At 37.0% G+C, this 21276-nt stretch overlaps 2 protein-coding genes across 11 annotated transcripts in view; both read right to left on the reverse strand.

Annotated features, from left to right (window-relative positions):
* XRN1 (5'-3' exoribonuclease 1) overlaps positions 1-16640 on the reverse strand; it is a 131523-nt gene extending 114883 nt beyond the window's left edge. For 3 of the 8 annotated variants that reach the window (XM_036243930.1, XM_036243928.1, XM_036243926.1), the window contains exons 1-3: positions 4195-4213; positions 2876-2973; positions 1401-1511 (exon numbers count right to left, since the gene is read on the reverse strand). In XM_036243930.1, coding sequence (XP_036099823.1) covers positions 1401-1411 — 11 coding nt within the window. In that variant the 5' untranslated portion in view covers positions 1412-1511; positions 2876-2973; positions 4195-4213. Of the gene's footprint in view, positions 1-1400; positions 1512-1597; positions 1708-2875; positions 2974-4194; positions 4428-4617; positions 4734-8527; positions 8606-16488 lie in introns of those variants that run through there. The other 5 variants (XM_036243925.1, XM_036243922.1, XR_004956861.1 and 2 more) reach the window with 4 other exon arrangements.
* A 1656-nt stretch (positions 16641-18296) lies between these two features.
* The window catches only part of ATR (ATR serine/threonine kinase), a 126981-nt gene continuing 124001 nt past the window's right edge, over positions 18297-21276 (reverse strand). The window contains exons 46-47 of one of the 3 annotated variants that reach the window (XM_036242270.1): positions 19654-19759; positions 18297-18657 (exon numbers count right to left, since the gene is read on the reverse strand). In XM_036242270.1, the coding sequence (XP_036098163.1) occupies positions 18484-18657; positions 19654-19759 (280 nt within the window). In that variant the 3' untranslated portion in view covers positions 18297-18483. The remainder of the gene's footprint in view (positions 18658-19653; positions 19760-21276) is intronic. The other 2 variants (XM_036242272.1, XM_036242271.1) reach the window with 2 other exon arrangements.

Raw genomic sequence — 21276 nt, forward strand, 5'->3', positions numbered from 1 at the left:
CTTGCCAGGGAGGAATGGGTAAGAAATTAGAGGCAGCAGCTTTTCCAATAACAGAAACTAGGACTCTTCTGTAGGTCAGGATACCTCTAGCATGTGAAAACTCAGAAAACACTGGAGAAGGGCATTTTCATTTAATTTTCTCACTTAGTATTCTATTCCCAAAGTAAGTTAAGTAATCTAGTGAGATATATCAACCAATTGCAATGTATATTGTTTATTTTATTTCAGTACTGATTCAAACAAAATGAAACATTATGAAGCAACCAGGAAAATTAGAAAACTAAATGGTTATTTATATATTAAACACTGATTAATTTTGGTTTTATGTGAGATAATGGCATTTTGTTTTTTTAAAAAAAACTTTAGATAAACATTATGAAATACTTAATAGAGTAAATGATACAAGGTCTGGGATATGCTTTAAGAAAAGTAAGAGAATGGAGACAGATGGGTAGGGATAGGGGATGAAAATTATTTAAGGTACATAAAGGACATAAGTAGGTCCATTATACTATCTTCTCTACTTTTGTTTATGTTTGAAAATTTCCACAATAAATAGTTAAAAGACATCTAGTAAAGTTACTTGGGTCATGGAGTTATCAAACCAGGTAATATTAAAAGTTATATATAGCCCTGGCCGGTTTGGTTCAGCGGTTAGAGCGTCGGCCTGCAGTCCTGAGAGACCCGGGTTCGGTTCCCACTAAGGGCACGTACCTCGGTTGCAGTTTGTCCCCGGCCCTGGTTGGTTGTGCGGGTGGCAGCCACTCGATGTGTCCCTTCACATCGATGTTTCTCTCTCTCTCTGTTCCTCTCTCTCCCTCCCACTCTACCTGAACAAAAAATGGAAAAATGTCCTCGGGTGAGGATAAAAAAAAAAAAAGTTATATATAGTCCAGCTGGTGTGGCTCAGTGGTTGAGTGTCAACCCATGCACCAAGAGGTTGCCGGTTCAGTGCCCGGTCATGACACATGCCCACACTGTGGGCTGAATCCCCAGTGAGGGGCATGCAGGAGGCGGCCAATTGATGTTCTCTTTCATTGATGTTTCCATCTCTCTCTTCCTCTCCCTTCTTCTCTCTCTAAAATCAATAAAGAAAAAAAAATTAAAAAGAAAAGTTATGTATAAAACATGAGGGTAAAAAGGGCTCTCTATCCTGACTTCAGCAGGTCATTCATAGCATCAGGGTCAGTCAGGTGTGAACACTAACTATAGAGAAACCTGTTAGTCATCATACATGGCAAAGAAACTAATTTTCCCATTGTTTTTGTAATGGCATCAGTGGCAATCACTATTATGTCTCCAATATGTTTCTATAGCCAGAAAGCTTCTTAAAGACTAGGTATCTCAGATATTTAACTACAATGGCATAAAGTTATAACAACAACAAACATTATACTTACCAAGTCAGCATCTAAACCATAAAGACAGTGTCTGGTGTTTGGATCATGATCTGGTTTTGCTTTCTCCGATCTGATAAATTCCATGATTTTATGCTCTCCTTCTCCAGGAGTCTAAATATAATGTTTAAAAAACTTTGGTAATATGATATGCATTAGAAATTACATTTTAAAAACTCTTTAAAAAATAAGATAATAACCTCATGGCCTGAGAAATAGATGGTAACTCCTTGCCATGACTTGTCTGTAGAAATTTTCATATTTACAAAATACTTCAGATGTTCATGTAACCTGGCCATGAATTCAGTCCCTACAAATAAAGTTTTACAAAAAGTTTAATCTGAGAGAGACATGAAAACAGTGAGTTCCCAGTGACAACATGAAACTGCATCTTGGTGTCTAGGAATAGCTAGATTTAAGATCTCCAAAGGAGGTCAAAGCTTCTTTCTTATCTAGAAAAGCAAGTAATGTACCTTTCCCTAGCAAATATCACAACTGTTTCTAATCTCACTGGTTACCCTTAAATGAAGTTAACGTCACAAGGGCAAGTCAAGAAATGTTACTACTGCCTTAAGACTATGCTTCAAAGACTTTCACACAAGAGCAGAGCTTTAACTTTCTAATACACCCCAGTCTTCTATTTCCTCTGCTGGATTCTGAAGGGTTTTTGTAAGGCACGCAACTTCAATCAGATTGCTAATAATAACAACAACAAAGGCAACTATTATTATTACTACCGTTAACCTGGAAAATTCTTGTTAATCTGGAAATCTACATGATTATATTTTATGAAGAGCCCAGATGGTCAATAGCCAAAGCAATACAGTCTTAAACCATAATCAGGATAACACTGGTTATGAAATCAAGCAATGTGTGATTAGGGTGCTTAAAGAAAAAAAATATTAGAGTTAGTGAACAATTCATGAGAAAGTAAGATTTAAAATTTTTTTTCAAAGTAAAGGATGATAATGTTAGACAAAGCTCCAGGAAGTACAAATTATGTTGTTGCATATAAAATTAAACTTATAATACTGATATATTAATTTATACACAAGTCACAGAAGTCTTAACTGCTTTTGAGATGTAGAGTAGTAAGCATTCTGGACTAGGAGAATAGGTTTCTTATTTGGAACACAAGTTAGCTACATGAACCTGGATGAACCACAACCTCAATGAGTCTGTTTCATACAAATAAACAGCATCAGTAAAACAAGTTTTTTTTTTGGTCTGAAATTCTGTGAAGCTGGAAGAGTCCAGTCTATAGTTGCTCTCATCAACATTTGTTAATCCCTATAGTGGGTCTTCACAGGAGCACTTATGACCAAGGCTAGCAAATCATCTCAGGAGGCGAACAATTGAAAAAAAACAAGCAAATGGAATCCTAAGGACAAAATAAAGGCTAGGAAAAAAATTTACATTTGAAAAAAATTAAAATTTACATTTTAAATCTCTTAGAATTTTTTTCTCAGTGAATTTACCTGGTGTAATACAGTTGGAATCAAATCTGGCCTCTGTAGGAAGAGTTTCTCCTTTTTCTATTGCCTTTTTTATTTTGTCTTCTGCCTCCTTTGCTGACCTTAAATGATACGGGGTAAAAATATCTTAAACTTTCTGGGAAAAAGTAACGCTCTTTATATAAACTAAACTGTTATTTAGATTCTTTTATAGCTAAAATACTAAGTTATCAATTTTAAAGTTCAAACAAGTTTTGAAATAATTATAATTTATAAATATGAACCTCAGTATTGTTTATTTTTATTTATCTAAAGAATTGAGGTGTTTCACCCTGGCCGGTTTGGCTCAGCGGTTAGAGTGTCGGCCTACGGTCCAGAGAGACCCGGGTTCGGTTCCCACTAAGGGCATGTACCTCGGTTGCAGTCTGTCCCTGGCCCTGGTTGGTCGGTCGTGCGGGTGGCAGCCACTCAATGTGTCCCTTTCACGTCGATGTTTCTCTCTCTCGCTCTCTCTCTCTCTCCCCCTCCCAGTCTATCTGAACAAAAAATGGAAAAAAAATGTCCTCGGGTGAGGATATAAAAAAAAAAGAATTGAGGTTTTTCAAATAAGGACTATAGAAATAGAACCTTATAATAGTATAAAACTGACAGATTACAAATACTTATTATAAAGTAAGTCCTTTCTTATCACAAGTATACAGCAAATTCATGCTATGAACAAACTCAAACATATAGCATTCAAGTTTCATATGGAAAATAGTGCAATAAGTAATAATACAACAATAAACTGTTTCGCATACTCACAACTGTAAATCTACTTTTGCCCCACCCTGTACATCGCGGGTCCTAACTCAGCTCTTTTCTCATACTCCATCAACCATCTCTAGTGTCACTTGCCCTGGATTAATGCTCACCATCAGCATTTAGTCCAGAATATGAGCATTAAACAAATGTTTGTGGATTAAATTAAAATGTCAATGATATTCTGTTTAAAACAATCTTTCAGTTTATTCTGCAGTTTCCTAGCTCAAGGCATATTACTACAGAAGGTTTTTTTGCTACTACCATTTGCAAATTATCAATAATATGTTTGAAAAATTTGTGACAGAGAACAACAGAGTAACTATATACAGTTCAACATAGGTTTTGAGAAATGACACCTCACTTGATTACTAATTTGTTTACTTGATTGATAAAATGTTACATTATAAGTAAATTTCCATTTCTGGAGATATTTAAGCAGGAAAAAAACATGAACAGAAGATGCACTGTGTCAATTATTATTAAAATAATATATTTTATTAATCTAAATAGTATTCTAAAATAAACCACAAATGGTTTACCTAAAACGCCTTCCACGCTGCTGGTTCATTTTTGCTCGAGGAGCCACACCATCAACAGCCATAAAAAACACTTTCCTAGGTTTAATAATGCGAAACAACACTTCCAAGTAGTGAAAAATATCAGTAAAGATTTTATCATCTGAAATTCTGAAATGAACATCATCATCATTAGGATGGGAACACTGATGTATAATTCCATTCATATCCAGGTACAAGTTGTCAAATTCAGGAATCTAAAAAACAAAAAAAAATTATTAAGATCATCACTATAATCAACCATGGATGTTTGAGCAGCTGGGCAAAGCAGCTGATATCAGGGCATTCTTATTATATAAAATCTGAGTGAACAAACACATTTAAATAAAGTAAGAAAAGAAAAAAAAACAGGAAGAACTGGTAAAATGGAGACATATGGTTACATACATAATGTAGCAAGAGCTTGATCAAAGTTGCTGTCAGGAAATTTCCCATTTATTTAAAATAAGATAACCTGGGCCCTGGCTGGTTTGGTTCAGCAGTTAGAGCTCAGTGATTAGAGCCCAGTGAGTCACAGGTTCGATTCTGATCAAGGGCAGGTTATCTTCAGTTGTAGTTCATCCCCCGCAGTAGGCAGGTCCTGTGGGAGGCAACCAGTCAATGTGTGTCTCTCACATGGATGTTTCTCTCTCTCCCTCCCTCCCACTCTATCTGATGATAAATGGAAAAGTATCTTAGGGTGAGGATTAAAATAAATAAATAACAGAACATAACATAACCTAGGAAAAAATAAAAAAAGTGCTTGGTTCATTTGGTACTCAAAATATTAGTTTCCTTTCTTCCTACTACTTGACATTAACTCTCAAAACCTCAATTTTCTCTGTAAGTGGATAAATACTGCCCATTTACATCAAAAAGCTGTGTGTACATGGTCATTAAAATGTTTTACAAATGATTTAAAGCCTCACTGTATATTTGGTTTCACTGAAACAGAATCACTAATTTGGTTAATTTTAAAAGCTTAGATTATGCCAAGTAACTTAAGAAACTCTGAAAACTGATTTCTTATTTTTGATATGATAATTTCTAAACATTGGTCAACAGGTGTCTACGTTTATTAAAAGACCTTCAAGGCTCTGGGTCTCACTTATTTTTCCTCTGTTTAAATGTTTGTGCGCAAGTAAAGGAAACACTACTGAAACAAATATACATTAATCAGGAGCTAAAATGGACACAACTAAATAGGTACAATACCTAGTGTAATTAAAGAATTTTTATAGTAGTTGGCTTTACATACTAATTAAAGAAAAGTGTTTTCAATTTTCAAACTTAATAGGCTTTCCTTGTATAAACTTAATGAGAACCATACCTGAAACAATTATTCAAGTATTACCATATGTACAGGTAACAATACATTTTCCTATTATTGAGAAAATGACATGCTTTCAAGTTTTTGTTGAAGGGGAGGGTGAAAAGTTTTGGCCTCTGATTCAATAAACAGTATAAAATATATTTTTCAAAAACCCATTGTACTAAATACCACATAAAAATTGTAAATGCCCTTACTGAATAATAAATTCAACTGAAATGACCAATGTAATCATGTGATTTTAAAAGTACATTCAAGATTTACTGTTTGTTTCAAGAAATCTGAAAACCCTCAATCAAAATGTAAATGTTATCTTTCTTTTTGAGGGCTTGGGGGTACTTTATAAAATGATTACAAAGTTTCCCTACAAGAAAAAAACATACAAAGAATATTAAAGAGTAATGAAGAAAAATGTATGCTACATATTAGAAACTATAAAAGTTTGAACCAAATGGTTTAAAAGTAGTCTAAGTATATACAGAAATTTAGTATAAAAGAGGCATTTCAAATCAGTGAAAAAAAGAAATGGGGCACCTAGCCAATTATTTGGAAACAAAGTTATCTCATTTTATAACGAAATAAATTCCACAAGGATTAGACATTTTAATTAAAGAAATGTAAGTAAAAAAGTATATACAAATATTTTGGTAATGTTTGAGTGGGGAAAACCAGAAATCATAAACCATACAAATGGTGGAGTTGGCTATCTAAAAATATATTTTTAAATCTATAGGGTTAAAACAAACAAACAAAAAAACCCATAAACAAGTTTTACTGAATATACAAAATGCAGGGACATGCTTACAAATTAGGACAAAGTCAACATTCCTAACATACAAATATCCTCAAATATAAGTAAGAAAAAGAGCAAATTTTGAAAGCATGGAATATGCAAAGCAATTCACACAAAAGTCTAATAAACATATGAAAAGATGTTCAACATCCCCAAATTTCAAATTAAAATGGCATATCATTTTTCCCATTATGTCAGCAAAGATTTGAAAGATAGATATTACCCATTACTGGTAGGGTTTGGGGGAAATGCATATTTCATATGTTATTAAAAGCAGTAACTGCCATTTATGAAGCATTCATATTTATTCTCTCAGTTAACTGTAACAACCTTAAAAAAGAAACATTTAGATTCCCCATTTTACACAAGAGAAAAATCACAGAAAAGAGAGTGATGACATTTATACCCAGCAGTCTGAAATAGAAATAATAAATTGATTTTATGCATATAAAAATACATATCAAAATTTGAAGCACAGCCCTAACTGGTCTGGCTCAGGGGTTAGAGTGTCAGCCCATGGACTGAAGAGTCTCGGGTTCAAACCCCAGTCAAGGGCATTTACCAGGGTTGCAGGTGTGATCCCTGGCCCTGCTCAGGGTTGTGCAAGAAGCAAACCCATCAATGTGTCTCTCACCCATTGATGTTTCTCTCCCTCTCTCTCCCTCCCTTCCTTCTACTCTCTCTAAAAAAATCAATGAAAAAATATCCTTAGGCGAGGATTAACACACACACACACAAAATTGAGGTACATACACATCTATGACCCAAGATTTCTGCTATTGAAAATTTATCCTGGGAAATAATCATAAATTTGCAAAAAGATATAAGTACAATATTCATGTTAATATTGTTCAGAAAAGATAAAAAATGAAAACCACTGAAAGGCCTAATAGAAAAGTGATGATGGCATGGACACAGACAACAGTATGGCGATTGCCAGAGGGAAGGGGTGGTGTGGAGCAGGTAGAAGAGGATAAAGGGGTACAGTAAATGGTGATGGAAGGAGACTTGACTTGGGGTGGTGAACACACAATACAATATACAGATGATGTATTGTAGAATTGTATACCTGAAACTTATATAATTTTATTAACCAATGTTACCCTAATAAATTCAATAAAAAGAGATTGATGGTATATCCATACAATGGAATACTCCACAATTACAAATTATAATACAAATAAATGGTCAGATAACAAAAGTAGGTCATAAAATAGCAGGTATAGTATTATCCTATTTATAGAAAATATCTATATATGTATTTGCACAGAGAAGTTAGGAGTATACAGAAACAAGGTGTTACTGGTACTTAACCCTGATGATAGAATTTCAGTTGCTTTTTACTTTCTTCTACACTATATAATAGCTTCAACATCTTTCTGTATTAATATGATATCAATATTAATATATTTTTACATAATGAGCACATATTACCTTTATAACTTGAAAAATAATTTCCGTTTTAGAAAAAATTTTGAAATTTTCTTAAATTTCAGATTAGTAAGAAAGATACAGAATGATTACATAATCACTGGCCAATGCGGTAAAAATGAAAACGTGCAGCACTATCTTCTTCTGTAATAACTAGATATTAAAATAGAAATAATAAAAACTTCAAGTTTATCTTATACTTTGGCCTCTCTCTCAATCCCATATCTAATTAGTAAGAGTTTTTTTAAAAATTTATTTAACATCTAAAATGTTTCTAACAATCTTACCCTCCTATCCATTCCCACTGCTTCAGACAACCGCATCTTTTTCTCCATTCCTGATTTCCCTGTCTCAATTTAAGGACCTCAGTTTTCTCACCTGTTTAGCCATTTTTCTAAAACATAATCTGATCATGTTGCTTCCTTACCTAAACCCATACAGTACTACAAATCTTTAATACCATAAAAGGTCCTGTGTGATTTGGGTGCTATCATTCCCACCAACCCCGTATTCTTCCATTTCCACATATATCCTACAAGCTAACTGCAGTAATTAGAGAGCCCTACATGTGCTGGGCTGTTTCAAACCTCTGTGACTTTCAAACATTCCTACTTTCAGAAATTCTTTTCTTCCCTACTTGCTCCTCCCTTCATTGATCTTTGTAGATTCTGGTTCAGCTTTCAAGATCCAACTCAGGTATCTTTGTATGGAAGCTTTCCCTTCCTCACCCAAGGGGAAATGATGCTCCTTTCTTTACGTCATACCTTATTTGTTTTTGTATTCCCAATAAACACAAACACCAGGCACATATTAGGTGCTGTATACATTTTGTGGAATGTCTGTACTTTCCTGCTGAGCTGCGAGTTCCTCAAAGCAAGGTCTCTGATTTGGTCACTTTAGAACTCTTGGCATACTGACACAAAGTAGGAAATCAAAAATATTTAAAGAATAAGTTAATAAACAAATAAAGTTTCCCTTTACTGAATGTGATAGCACACATAGCCTTTTTTTAATTTCTTTAAAAAATTTTTTTTCCTTCATTGATTTTAGAGAGGAAGTGAGAGGGATAGAAACATTGATGAGAGAGAACATCAACTGGTCACCTTCTGCATGACCCCCAACACTGGGGATCTGGCCCACAACCTGGGCATATGTCTTGACTGGGAATTGAGCTGGTAACCTCTTGGTACATGGGCTGATACTCAACCACTGAGCCATACCAGCTGGACTTTTTTTTTCTTTCTTTACTGATTTTTAGAGAGAGAGGAAGGGAGGAGGAGAGTTAAAAACATCAATGAGAGAGAACATCGACTGGCTGCCTCCCGCATGTCCCACACTGGGGATTGGCCCCTAACCTCGGCATGTGCCCTGACTAGAATCGAACAAGCGACCTCTTGGTCCATGCTCAACCACTAAGCCACACTGGCTGGCTGGCCACACATAGCTTTTATTTTATTTTATTTATTTTTTTATCCTCACCCAAGGATATTTTTCCAGATAGAGTGGGAGGGAGAGAGAGGAAGAGAGAGAGAGAAACATCGACGTGAAGGGACACATCGAGTGGCTGCCACCCGCACGACCAACCAGGGCCGGGGACAAACTGCAACCGAAATACGTGCCCTTAGCTGGAACCGAACCCAGGTCTCTCCAGACAGCAGGCCGACGCTCTAACCACTGAGCCAAACTGGCCAGGGCCACACATAGCTTTTAAAGCGCTCTAACCGTTGAGCCAAACTGGCCAGGGCCATACATAGCTTTTAAAGCTTGTTAACCAAGCGGGATGTAGCATACAGTAAAAAGGGAATTCCCAGGGAATTCCCCGGTTAACAGGTTAACCCTCACTTAGAATACGCATTCATACTGCTTTCAATTGTGGTTGAGTGCTGAATTAACATCTTAACATCTAATTTTATCAAAACACTAGTTTCTTTTTGTTAGTGTATAACTTTGTATCCTACTCAGCATCATTACAAAATATCTTTTACATAAAGATATCTATTTGACTGTTAAACATTTTTTCTTTATTGATTTTAGAAAGAAAGAGAGAGGAAGAGATAGAAACATCAATGAGAACATCAACTGGCCACCTCCTGCATGCCCCCCACTGGGGATCTTGCCCACAACCTGGACATTTGCCCTGACCAGGAATCTAACTGGCAACCTCGTGGTGCATGGGTTGACGCTCAACCACTGAGCCACACCAGCTGAGCTATACACTGATAATGATTTATCAGCTCATCCTTTATACACAAATGTCAGCTGAGAATCATATTACTCTAGTTTCTTCTAACATAAAAATTGTAATGGAAACCTAATTTTCTTTTCCTTATAAGTCATGTGTTCTTTTCTTCTAATTAACCAAAGCATTTTCCCCTTTTTTCTTTAAAGTCCAGTAACTTTACTAGAATAGATCTTGGTGTTGGTCATCTGAATCAATACTCTTAGGCACCTGGTATATTCTTTTAACATGCAGTTTCAAATATGTGTTTTTTAATTTCAAGGAAGTTTTCTTTAATTATAGTTTTAGTATATATTCTGTTATGATGCTCTCATTTTCTTTTTCAGAAACCCTTTTTATTTTTATTTATTACTTTCTCTTGAAACTTATTTTAATTTTAAAATTTCTTCTTTTCACCTTCTGTGTTTTTCTTATGGTATCATTTGAGCCTGCCTTGCTACTATTTTAGGCTTCATTTCTAAAATAATTTTTTCATTTATGTGTTTTACCCTGGGTTCCGTCACCTTATTCCTGAATTTCCATAAATATGTTGTTCTTTCATGTCCTATATCATTTTCTTAGTGCTTTTTAACTCATTCTGCAATAGTAGCTTACTGTTTTAGTATTTATTGTGTACATGTTCTTATCACAAGCTTTCATTGTCTGTAGGGATATTATTTAGTTCCTGTCCCATAATAACTTTGCATGCTATTTAACCTTGATACTTTTCAATTGCTCATTTTAATGTAAATATAATTTTCCTGAACTTTTACATTAGGGGAAGGTGTTTAAGAAAGCTTTAACTCCACACAGCTCCCTCTTCAGCTGTCTTGGGATAGTGTTAAAAATTGGGGGGCTCAGCAGAGTGAACAGAAGTAAGGAAATAATAGAGATTAGAATGGAAATAAATAACATAGACACTAAAAAAAAAAAACAATGCAAAAGATCAATAAAACCAAGAGCTGGTTCTTTAAAAAGATAAATAAGCCCTGGCCAGTTTGGCTCAGCGGTTAGAGCTTTGGTCTGCGGTCCAGGGGGACCCGGGTTCGGTTCCCACTAAGGGCGCATACTTCGGTTGCAGATTGTCCCCGGCCCTGGTTGGGTCGTGTGGGTGGCAGCCACTCGATGTGTCCCTTTCACATAGATGTTTCTCTTTCTCTCCCTCCCACTCTATCTGAACAACAACAACAAAATGGAAAAATGTCCTCAGGTGAGGAAAAATAAAAAAAGGGTAAACAAGATTGACAAACCCCTAGCCATCAGGTGAGGATTAAAAAAAGAAGACAAAGAAACAAAGAGAGGACCCAAATAAAATCAGAAATGACAGAGGTGAAGTAACAACTGACATTACAGAAACATAAAAGAATGCAAGAAAATATTACAAACAACTATATGCCAACAAATTGGACAACCTGTGTGAAATGGAAAAATTCCTAGGAAAATAGAATCTTCCAAAACTGAATCAGGAAGAATCAGAAAACCTAAACAGACCAACAATAACTATTGAAATTGAAGCAGTAATAAAAAAAAAATCTCCCAACAAGCAAAAGTCTTGGACTGGATGGTTTCACGGGGAAGTTTTACCAAATATTCAAAGAATTAACACCTATCCTCTTCAAACTGTTCCAAAAAAAGTAAAGAAGAAGACTTCCAAGCTTTTCCTATCAGGCCAGCATTATACTAATTCTAAAACCAGATAAAGACACTACAAAGAAAGAAAATCCCAGGGCAATATCTCTGATGAACACACATGCAAACATCCTCAACAAAATATTAGCAAATCAGATCCAGCAATATAGTAAAACGATCATTCATCAAGACCAAGAGGGATTTACCCCAAGGAAGCAAGGCTGGTAACAATATTGACAAATCAATAAATGTGATACATCACAAAACAAAATGAAAGACAAAAATCATACATACGATCAAACCGACAGAAGAAAAAGCATTCAACAAAATCTAGTACCCATTTTTGATGAAAACTCTCAGCAAAGTGGGAATAGAAGGAACACATATCAACATAATAAAGGAGTGTATGACAAACCTACAACCAACATCATACTCAATGGGAAAAACTAAAAGTCTTTCTCTGGAGAACAAGAACAAGACAGGGAAGTCTGCTTTCCCCACTCTTTTTTTTTTTTTTTCCCGATAAATTTTCTTTATTGAGTTTAGAGAGAGAAGAAGAAAGATAGAGACATCAATGAGATAAAACATCAATTGACTGCCTCCTACATGTCCCCCAATGGGGATCAGGCCCATAATCTGGACATGTGCCCTGACCCGGCATTGAACCAGTGACCTCTTGGTGCACGGGGTTGACGCTAAATCACTGAGCCACACCAGCCAGGTACGCTTACCCCACTCTTATTCAACATAGTACTGAAAGTCTTAGCCACAGCAATTAGACAAGAAGAAAAAATAAAAGTCATCCAAATTAGAAAGGAGGAAGTGAAACTGTTATTATTCGCAGATGACATGATATTGTCACAGAAAACCCTAAACACTGAGTACAGGCGGTAAAAGACCTGTACTCAGAAAACTACAGGGCATTGAAAAAAGAAACAGAGGAAGAAACAAACAAGTGGAAACATATACCGTGTTCGTGGCTTGGAAGAATTAACATTAAAATGTCCATATTACCCAAGCAATCTATAGATTCAGTGAAATTCCTAGTAAAATATCAATGGCATATTTCACACAGCTAGAACAAATACTCCAAAAATTTATATGGAACAACAACAACAAAAAAACCTTAATAGCATCAGCAATTTTGAGCTTGCTTGAAGAACAAAGTAGGAGGAATCACAATACTGGATATCAAATTATACTTCAAACCCAGTGTAATCAAAGCAGACTGGTACTGGCACAAGATGGAACAGAACAGAGGACCAAGAAATCAACCCAAGCCATTACATTCAATTATTATTTGACAAAGGAGGCAAGAGAATACAATGGATTAAAGACAGTCTCTTCAATAAATGGTGTTGGACAGGTACATGCAAAAAGAAAAAAAAATGAAACTAGACCACCAACTTACACCATACACAAGAGAAAACTCAAAATGAATAAAAGAGTTAAATGTAAGTTGTGAAACCATAAAAATCCTAAAAGAAACCATAAGCAGCAAAATATTAGACATCTCACATAGAATTTTCACTGATGCATCACGTATGGCAAGAGAAACAAAGGAAAAATAAATAAATGGTACTATATCAAACTAAAAAGTTACAGCAAATGAAACCATCAATAAAATAAAAAGGGATCTCACTGTATGAGAGAACATATTTGCCAATGATAGACTGGATAAGCGGTTGATTTCCAAAATATATAAAATATTCTTACATCTCAACAAAAGGAAGACAATCCAATTTAAAAAGGGCAGAGGACATGAATAGACACTTCCCCAAAGAGGACATACAAATGACTAGGAGACATATGAAAAAATGCTCAATGTCACTAATCATCAGAGATACAAATTAAAATGACTATCAGGTATCATCTCACACCAGCCAGAATGGCTGCCATCCACAAATCAACAAACGACAAGTGCTGGCAAGGGTGTGGAGAAAAGAGAACGTGAGTACACTACTGGTGAGAATGCAGACTGGTGCAGCCACTATGGAAAACTGTATACAGTTTCCTCAAAAAATTAAAAATGGAACTGCCATTTGACCCAGTAATCCCATTTCTTGGAATATATCCTAAGAAGTCTGAAACACCAATCAGAAAGAATATATACAACCCTATGTTCATAACAGCTAAGATTTGTTACTATACCAAGTGCTCATCAGTACATGAGTAGATAAAAAGGCTGTGGTACATTTACACAATGAAATACTATGCAGCCATAAAAAAGAAGGATCTCTTACCCTTTGAGCCAGCATGGAGGGACCTGGAGAGTGTTATGCTTAGTGAAATAAGCCAGTCAGAGAAAGACAAGTATCACATGATCTCACTTATTTGTGGAATCTAATGAACAAAATAAACTGATGAACAAAACAGATCCAGAGACATGGAAACATGGAATAGACTGCCGAATCTCAGTGTGAAGAGGGATGGGGACATGGGAAGAGATAAACCAAAGAACTTAAACGCATATATGCATAACTCATGGACACAAACAATAGTCTGATAAAGGCCTGGGTTTGAGGGGGTGGAGGGGGTCAATGAGGTAAAAAAGGGAGACACATCTGTAATACTTTTAACAATAATTTTTTTTTTTTAATTGTGGGGTTTAGCTGGTGGTTTGTTTTCTAAGATTTCTTTTTTTTTAAATCTTCACCCAAGTATATGTTTATTGATTTTAGAGACTGAAGAAGGGGGTGGGGGGGGAGGGAGAGAGATAGAAAGAGAGAGAGGAGGGAGGGAGGGAGGGAGAGAGAGAGAAACATTGATGTGAGAAATTTCAACTGGTTGCCTCCTGTATGAGCCCCAACCAGAAATTATACTGGCAACCTAAGTAGGTGCCCTGACCCAAAATCAAACCTGTGACCTTCTCATTTACAGGATGACACTCCAACTGAGGTCCACTGGCCAGGGCTCTAAGATTTCTTGACTCTGCATCCTTCTCTCACTTTTAATTGGACCTTCTTCTTCTCTTTCTCTGTTGTCCCTTTTCTGATAATACTTTATTTCACTACCACCAGTTTTTACTTAGGGTGAGCTTTGCTTTAGAATGGTGCCTTGGCAAGTCAGTTTTGAGAGATGATAGGAAATAGCCTACTCCTGCTCTTTAAAGCTCTTCAGTTACAGCTAATGCTCTTTAACTGGCCCTCAACAGTCTTCTAATGAATATTCTGGAATTCTCCTGTTTCAGGTCCATTTGATGTTGCCCCATTGCTTCTTCTTCTTGCATAGATGCCAATACTGATTGGGTCTAAAAGCTCTTGGTAATTTGTCCCCGCCTCCTTGTATCTGGGGGTTTGTAGAGATACTCTGTTACATTTTGTTGTAATTATTCTATTAATTTTAAATTTTGCTAACTACTCTTTCTGCTTTTATGTAAGGATTCAGAGACCAAAAACTATGCTATTACTACCTCCACCATCTTTCCAGAACCCACCCCCCCAGCCAAACCTCTTCCCAGCCCCCCAACCCCCAGGACTAGCTCTTGAACTACTATGACTCACTTAGGCATTACCATCTTTAAAGCACTGCTGGACAGAGCAGCATGGTAACCCTTTAAAATATTTGCTTGTTTTGTTGTTGATTACCAGAATCAAACATTTTTGAAAGATAACACTTTGATGAACCAAGTTAAAAATCTATCCTTAGTGTTCATGTCATAAAACAGCTTTAAAGAGATTATTTTTGTCCTTCGGTATGAAGAGAATAAGATATTTTCATCAAACCAAAGTCTGTGCCAAAGAGTAAAAATATTACTGAAAAAAATCATGTATTATCAAGTAAGTCTGAATAACAATCTTTTTATTTTTATTTTTTCACTTAAGGACCAAAAAAGCCAATTTTAGTTGTCTCCATTTCTGCAGTATATTAGTAACCCTTTTTTACCTTCCCCTCTGGAAAAGAAGTCTCTCTAAATCTAACTCAACCCATATTTCAAATAAATTAAAGATAAACTACCATTATGGAATCTCTGTGAGCTTTTCCTCATATACCAAACCTGATTGTAATCCAACAACAAAGAATTCTTTCTGGAACTTTAACCCTACCCCCATGCTTATGATACTTTTTGAAAAGATTAAACTATAACTACATAGAGAGCACGATGCTGCTCCCTAGATTAATACCTCCCACCACGAATACATGTAAAATATAAAATGGGCAAGAGATCTACTAAAGTCGTTAAACGTGACACACACTAACCTATCAATCAAAGTCTAGTGGTCTCGATGACTGCTTTCTATTCTGTTTCCACAGTTCCATTACATTAGTCACACACACACACACACACACACACACACACACACACACACTATGCAGCTTCCAGATAACGCCCCCTGCCCCGGCCAGTGTATTTCCGTTCTGTTGGAACGGGAGATTGGTACGGCGTTCGGGATAACAGAAAAGGGGTAACAAAAGGTCTCACAAATAAGAACCATGAGTCGCGCCAAGAAGTCTGGGCGCTGGGGGCGGGGGGCGAGGCAGCTCTGTTCCAGGAAGTAAACAGGCTCCGACTGCACAAGCGGCGCCCCCGGTCCGCTCTCCGGCTTCGCGACCTCTAGAGGGGAAGGCGCACCCTGCAGCTCCGGTGGGAAGGGGCGCTCACTAAGCCGGACTCCCCAGGGCCGAAAGTCGGCGCCGCGGAGGCCGGCCAGCCGGGGCCGTCACTACTGCCGCGCTCAACGCGGCGCCGTCACGGAAGCGCTACCTGTCCTCGCCCACGCAGATCCTCGGGTGTTCTCTGACCTTCGGTGCCCTCCTTCGCCCCGCATCTGGCCGACGAGGAGCGGGAGGCAGAGGCTGCAAAACCCCGTCCCAGGGCGGAGACGGCCGCCAAGCCCAGGTCCTCGGCCTTAGGACCGCTGGGCCGCGCTCACCCACCTGATGCTCTTTCACCACTTCGCTGAGGCAGGGGTACCGCTCTGAGATCCACCGGTAAAACTTGGGGACTCCCATCTCCACTGTCAACACTAACTCCACTCAGGGCCAAACCGAAACCAAACGCCCCGCCGGGGCCTACGCGCCGCCGCCTACGCTGCGGCGGCCGTCGCTCTGGCGATGACAACACACCGCCCGCCCGACCATAGAGAGCGCCGTCGGGTCTAGAGCGGCCGGAACCCAGGCCGCACCCACGCGCTGCGCCGCGTCGGGCCCGCCAGTGCTAGGTTTTAGGGCGTCCAGGTGTGTACGACGTGTGTGCCCTGTCGTGAAAGTGCCAAGGCCCCGTGATTTTGGTCCTGTTTGTTTAAGTCTCCTGGGATGCTCATCTCGGTATCTTTCAACACAGATTTGGAAAGGTCTAGTGATGTACTTGGTTTAGTTTTGTTTGGTTTATAGTGAGTTTTTTTCTTTGAGGGATACACACCTACAACAAAGTTTCTTTTAAAAACGTAGTTTGTTGAAAAAATCTCCTAACTCCTTCCATCCCCCACCCAGCTTCCTCTCTTAACTATTAATATTAGGCCTTCAACTGGAAATTATGTTTCGTTTTCACATTCACACCTCTTGGCTTATCCTACTTTCCCCATCACATTTCCAATCGTGCCCAAAAGCAGAGTTCTCTCAAGTGAACGAACTTAAGTGAAATAGTATATTATGTAAACGTTTTCCATTTATTTGAATGTAATAACCTCGTTACTTTGTAGTTATTATGAACTATTTTAAACCCTCTGCAAGAAAACACGAAAAAACTTAAAACACATTAAAAGAATTTTTAGATTTTAAAATTTCATGAAATCTCAAGTATTGCTGTCTTCCAAGACCACAGGATTCTGCATTCTGGTACACATTCAGTATGACAGCATTTATAAAATTACAGAATGTTTATATAGTTTTTCATATTCATGTTTTATTGTCTTGAGTTTTTTCCCCTATCACACTTGCAACCATACAACAAAAGTTTTATTAAGTGAGAATAATAATGTGCTATTTATGTTGTGCTATCTATGTTTTACTCGATTTTCAGTTCCTAGAAGGCAGGGGACATAAGCTCTGTGCACAAATCTAGCACTGCTTTGTCCAGAGAACTTATTCAGTGTATTTGTTGTTGCTGTACAAATGAAACCTTATGCTAGAGAGAACTTAAAAATAAAAGTTGTAGCCCAGGTCGGTTTGGTTCATTGGTTAGAGCATCCGTCTGCAGCCTGAAGGGTTGTGGGTTCGATTCTTTTCAAATGCACATACCTGGGTTGCAGGTTTGATCCCCAGCCCTGGTCAGGGTCATGCAGGAGCAACCAATTGATATTTCTCTCTCACATCCATGTTTCCCTCTCTTTCATAGATGCCCTCCTACTTTCATTCTTTCAAAAAAAAAAAAGTCAATGGAAAAATATCCTCGGGTGAAGATTAGCAACAACAACAAAGTTGTAGCCCGGCCTTTGTGGCTCAGTGATTGAGTGTTGACCCATACACTATGAGGTCGCCAGTTCAATTCCTGGTCAAGGCACATGCCCAGGTTGTGGGCCAAATCCTCAGTTGGGGGCATGCAGGAGGTGGCCAATTGATGTTCTCTCTCCTCAATGTTTCTATCTCTCTCCCTCTCCCTTCCTGTCTCTCTAAAGTCAATAAAGAAAAAAAATTTTTTTAATTGTAAAATGCAATAAGACTGGCTTGCTTCTCGCAAATACATATTTTTAGAGCATAAGAACATTTGATGTTCCATTTTTCTGGTTATAATACACAGTAGATAGTAAGAAAACATTTTATTTCTTAACAACATATATTATTTTAAATATTATTAACATTCAGGGAAAAATAATACCAGTTGCTCTGAGAACATAAAGGAACTTATATTGTACTTTGGAATTGAACAGATAAAAATCTGTTCCAAATATGTTAGTTTTATATTATTAACGTATTCTTTGAAGTAATTTCATTTCACATATATGGGGTCCAACCAAGGTACATTTGGCACAGTAAGTTTTCATCAGTAGCTTCTTGTATAAGGTAATGCACATGTCCTTCAATGGATAAGGGCAGCCCTGTAACTCGATTTCGGGTCTTGATTACACCTTGCAGTCGTTGCTCAATGTCAAGAACATGGGTCTTGGCCTAAAAGGAAGAAGTTGACAATCATAAGACCAAAGACCCAATGACGTTTGTGTTCATAATTTGGAATTACTACCTGTCTGTTATTTAACAAATGTTAGTGCCCTTTTATTGAACATTACCCCTTTTGTAAGAGGAAATACAAAAGAGAGAAGAAATGAAACAAATAAAATAATGAGATACTGATCTGAAGTCTTGCAATGTTGATCCAACATCAACTACTTAGTCATTTTTCTGGACTATGTGAAATACCAGGGAATATAAGTAGGGAATGAATTCTCTCTCTCTTTTTTTATAGTATTGATAGAAGAAATAATTTTTAATGTGTACTGTAAAATTTGACTTACTCAGGAGCTGAGTGAATACATTTATTGCTACTTACAATCCTGACCTGTTAGTCAAAGTAATTTTGTTTTAACATGGTCTTTTCAACTTTGTTTCCTGGTTAACTACCAATGACATCTGTTGTAGACTCACAAATTTAACTGTTGTATCATAAAAGTATTACATGTCAATAGTGTGATTAGTCAATTTACCATGTCTAAATTTAATCTTTGTACACCTCCCATTTTTAAGTGCTTAAATAATATTTTGCATTAAAAATGAAGTGATATGATTAACCGCAATTAACAATTTACTTCTACATATAGTAGAGTGTCAACTGAGTTTATATACTAGGTACATATGTACTTATTATGATTAATGTGTAATTAGAGCAATTACAATATTAAAGCTGAGACCTGCTGCTCTATAAATTCACACAGTGTGTGTTCAGGCTTTTCCCACTCTGTCTCATAATTGTAAACTGTTTATGGTTTAAACAAGTGTGTCCTCAACTCTGTATTATACAAATGATAATAATGCTAACATTACTAATGACTATAAAAACTTAGGGCATTGGCATACTAGAGAACTAGATTCAGAGTATTCAATGGTCAGTCACTGATAGTATTTAGAATCAGTTCTCATTTGTAGAGATATACAGTTATCAGCTCTAACCTTTTCGTTGACAACTTCCCCAGTTTCATTCAGTGATGCTTTGGAATGCCCTTTCACCGGTTTACTCCATTCCACAAGAGGATCGTGTAAAAAAGTCTTTAAGACACTACAATAGAAAGAAAATATTATAGTAAAAATACAGTGTTACCTTTGTAAAAAGAAATTTTGATAAGTCAGCACTTAGGTGAAGAACATGTGAAGAATGAGAAGTTAATAGTAATACTCTTACAACACACATTACTATTTCAGTAAAATGTGTGAAATTATTGTTTTGGGATGAGGGGAGGGAGGAAAGAGACAAGATAGAGGAGGGTCAGAAGTGTTCTTGGAGTAGAGTAAGATGTTCTGTGTGCCATCTCTGAATACATACTGTAAACTGGTTAACAAATATTTATTGAATGAGTGAATTTTATCCCCTGCCATGTCTCTACAGTGACCATAAAATAGCTATAGCTACCACATAGACAGACTTCAACCCAGATTTTTCTACTGTGCTCTAAATGTCAAATACAATTACCTATGGGAAAAAACCACTTAGATATCTTGTAGACACCTCAAATTCAGTATTTTCAAAACAAAACTCATGACTCTTCTCCAAACTTCCTTTTGTATTCCTCAAATCAGTAAAGAACATCATTTATCCAGTCTCTGAACAAAAATCTAGGACATCATGCTTGTCTCCTCTTCCTCTAAACATGAAATTCTACTTCCTAAATCTCTTTGGAAGCTCTACATTGTCTGTCTTTCTTGTCACTACTTCATTCAGAGTTTGCCTGGTTTCCTAGAACAGTCCTCTACCTAGGTTTCTGACCTCTAGCCGAAACTGGAACTGTACTTTTTCTTACCATGCAAATCTTATGATCTCATTTCTTTTTCTTTTTTGACTTTCTTCTTAAAACCCTCCAATTACTCCTGATTGTCCTCTGAGGTTTAAATGTGTAAACCGTCCTCATGTGGGCCCTTCCATAATCTAGCTCTGCTCACACCATCTGCTAGGAATAAAGTACCTGAAATCTACCCTTTAGACTACAGTATTGCATTTCCAGGCAGGCCATGCCTTCAATAGCAATGAAATTTCTATCATTCCAAACACACTTTTCCCTTTTGCATTGCCAATTCTATTTATCTTTAAGGTCTCAGCTACCACCTCTAGAAGTTATTTCCTGACTTCATGCCGACTCGTATAGGAGTTCCTAGATAAGTGTTTCACAGGATGCTACACTTCCTCTTTCAGAGAATTTGCTTTTGCCTATGCCTAACTAACCAAAGTATTCTACCATAATGTCTGGTAGACAGCTTTAAAAAAAAAAAAAAAAGTTCATTTATAAATGAACTTTATAAGTCCTTTTTAAAAACTATAGTTGACCCTTGAACAATATCCATTTGAATTATGCAGGTCCACTTATCTGAGGACTTCCTTTGTAAAATTTATCTTTATTGTTGAAAGTATTACAGATGTCCCTCCTTTTTCTCCCCACTGACACTCTCCTCCTTGCCCACCCCTCACTTCACTATACTATTATTTGTGTCCATTGGTTATGCATATATGTATATAAATTCTTTGGTTTATCTCTCACCCCCACACTCCCTTCCCTCAGACGTTTGTCAGTCTATTCCCTACTT

This window comes from Molossus molossus, unplaced genomic scaffold, assembly GCF_014108415.1.
Source record: "Molossus molossus isolate mMolMol1 unplaced genomic scaffold, mMolMol1.p scaffold_m16_p_5, whole genome shotgun sequence".
NCBI classification, from domain to species: Eukaryota; Metazoa; Chordata; class Mammalia; order Chiroptera; family Molossidae; genus Molossus; species Molossus molossus.